The sequence below is a fragment of the Verticillium alfalfae genome, genomic scaffold (assembly GCF_000150825.1).
Source record: "Verticillium alfalfae VaMs.102 supercont1.5 genomic scaffold, whole genome shotgun sequence".
Lineage (NCBI taxonomy): Eukaryota > Fungi > Ascomycota > Sordariomycetes > Glomerellales > Plectosphaerellaceae > Verticillium > Verticillium alfalfae.
The window spans coordinates 1,117,716-1,119,498 of NW_003315034.1; the positions used below are offsets into that span (position 1 = coordinate 1,117,716).

General features: G+C 61.5%; 1 protein-coding gene across 1 annotated transcript in view; it reads left to right on the plus strand.

Annotated features, from left to right (window-relative positions):
• The window catches only part of VDBG_04666 (succinate dehydrogenase flavoprotein subunit), a gene marked incomplete at both ends in the record, with an annotated part of 2,774 nt that overhangs the window by 771 nt on the left and 220 nt on the right, over positions 1 to 1,783 (plus strand). Inside the window, 3 exons of the mRNA XM_003005014.1 lie at positions 37 to 365; positions 433 to 1,656; positions 1,715 to 1,757. Coding sequence (XP_003005060.1) covers positions 37 to 365; positions 433 to 1,656; positions 1,715 to 1,757 — 1,596 coding nt within the window. The remainder of the gene's footprint in view (positions 1 to 36; positions 366 to 432; positions 1,657 to 1,714; positions 1,758 to 1,783) is intronic.

A 1,783-nucleotide genomic window follows, 5' to 3' on the forward strand; every position in this document is an offset into this window, starting at 1 on the left:
CCGGCATCGACACGACAGCTGACTCTTCTTCCCCAGGACCACGAGTACGATGCCATCGTTGTTGGCGCCGGTGGTTCCGGTCTGCGCGCCGCTTTCGGTCTCGCCGAGGCTGGCTTCAACACAGCCTGTATCTCCAAGCTGTTCCCTACCCGAAGCCACACCGTCGCCGCCCAGGGCGGCATCAACGCCGCCCTCGGCAATATGCACGAGGACGACTGGAGATGGCACATGTACGACACCGTCAAGGGCTCCGATTGGCTCGGTGACCAGGACGCCATTCACTACATGACGAGGGAAGCTCCCGCGTCCATTGTCGAGCTTGAGAACTACGGCTGCCCCTTCTCGCGTACCGAGGATGGCAAGATGTGAGTGAAACAGAAAAAGACGCCCGACAAGAGGCGCAAGACGACGAGAAGCGCTGACAATTTGCAGCTACCAGCGTGCTTTCGGTGGTCAGTCCCAGAACTTCGGCAAGGGTGGCCAGGCCTACCGTTGCTGCGCCGCCGCTGACCGAACTGGCCACGCCCTTCTGCACACCCTGTACGGCCAGTCTCTCCGCCACAACACGAACTACTTCATCGAGTACTTCGCCCTCGACCTGATCATGCAGGACGGTGAGTGCCGCGGTGTCCTGGCTTACAACCAGGAGGACGGCACTCTGCACCGCTTCCTCGCCAACCACACCGTCCTCGCCACCGGTGGATACGGCCGCGCCTACTTCAGCTGCACTTCCGCCCACACCTGTACCGGTGACGGTATGGCCATGGTTGCTCGTGCCGGTCTTCCCAACCAGGATCTCGAGTTCGTCCAGTTCCACCCTACCGGTATCTACGGAGCCGGCTGCCTGATCACCGAGGGTGCTCGTGGTGAGGGTGGTTACCTGCTCAACTCGGAGGGCGAGCGCTTCATGGAGCGTTATGCTCCCACCGCCAAGGATCTTGCCTCGCGCGACGTCGTGTCTCGCTCCATGACCATGGAGATCCGTGACGGTCGTGGTGTTGGCGCTGACAAGGACCACATTTTCCTGCAGCTCAGCCACTTGCCCGCCGACGTCCTGCACGAGCGTCTGCCTGGTATTTCCGAGACAGCCGGTATCTTCGCCGGTGTCGACGTCACCAAGCAGCCCATCCCCGTCCTGCCCACCGTCCACTACAACATGGGCGGTATCCCTACCAAGTACACTGGTGAGGTCCTCACCGTTGACGAGGCCGGCAACGACAAGGTCGTCCCTGGCCTATTCGCCTGCGGTGAAGCTGCCTGTGTGTCGGTCCACGGCGCCAACCGTCTCGGTGCCAACTCGCTCCTCGATCTCGTCGTCTTCGGCCGTGCCGTCTCCCACACCATCCGCGACAACTTCACACCCGGCACCAAGCTCAAGCCCATGGAGGCTGATGCTGGTGCCGAGCACATCGAGGTCCTCGACCAGGTCCGCAACTCGGACGGTCCCAGGACAACCGCCCAGATCCGTCTCTCCATGCAGAAGGCGATGCAGACCGAGGTCTCCGTCTTCAGGACACAGGAGAGCTTGGACGAGGGTGTCCGCCTCATGAAGGACATTGACACCCAGTTCCCCGAGGTCGGCATCAAGGACCGCAGCATGATCTGGAACTCCGACCTTGTTGAGACTCTCGAGCTGAGGAACCTTCTGACTTGCGCGTACGTATCTCCTGCTCTTGAAAAGACCTCGAATATTTTGACTGACATTCTACCGTAGCTCGCAAACCGCCGTTTCCGCCGCCAACCGCACACGGAGTCCCGTGGCGCCCACGCTCGCGAGGACTAC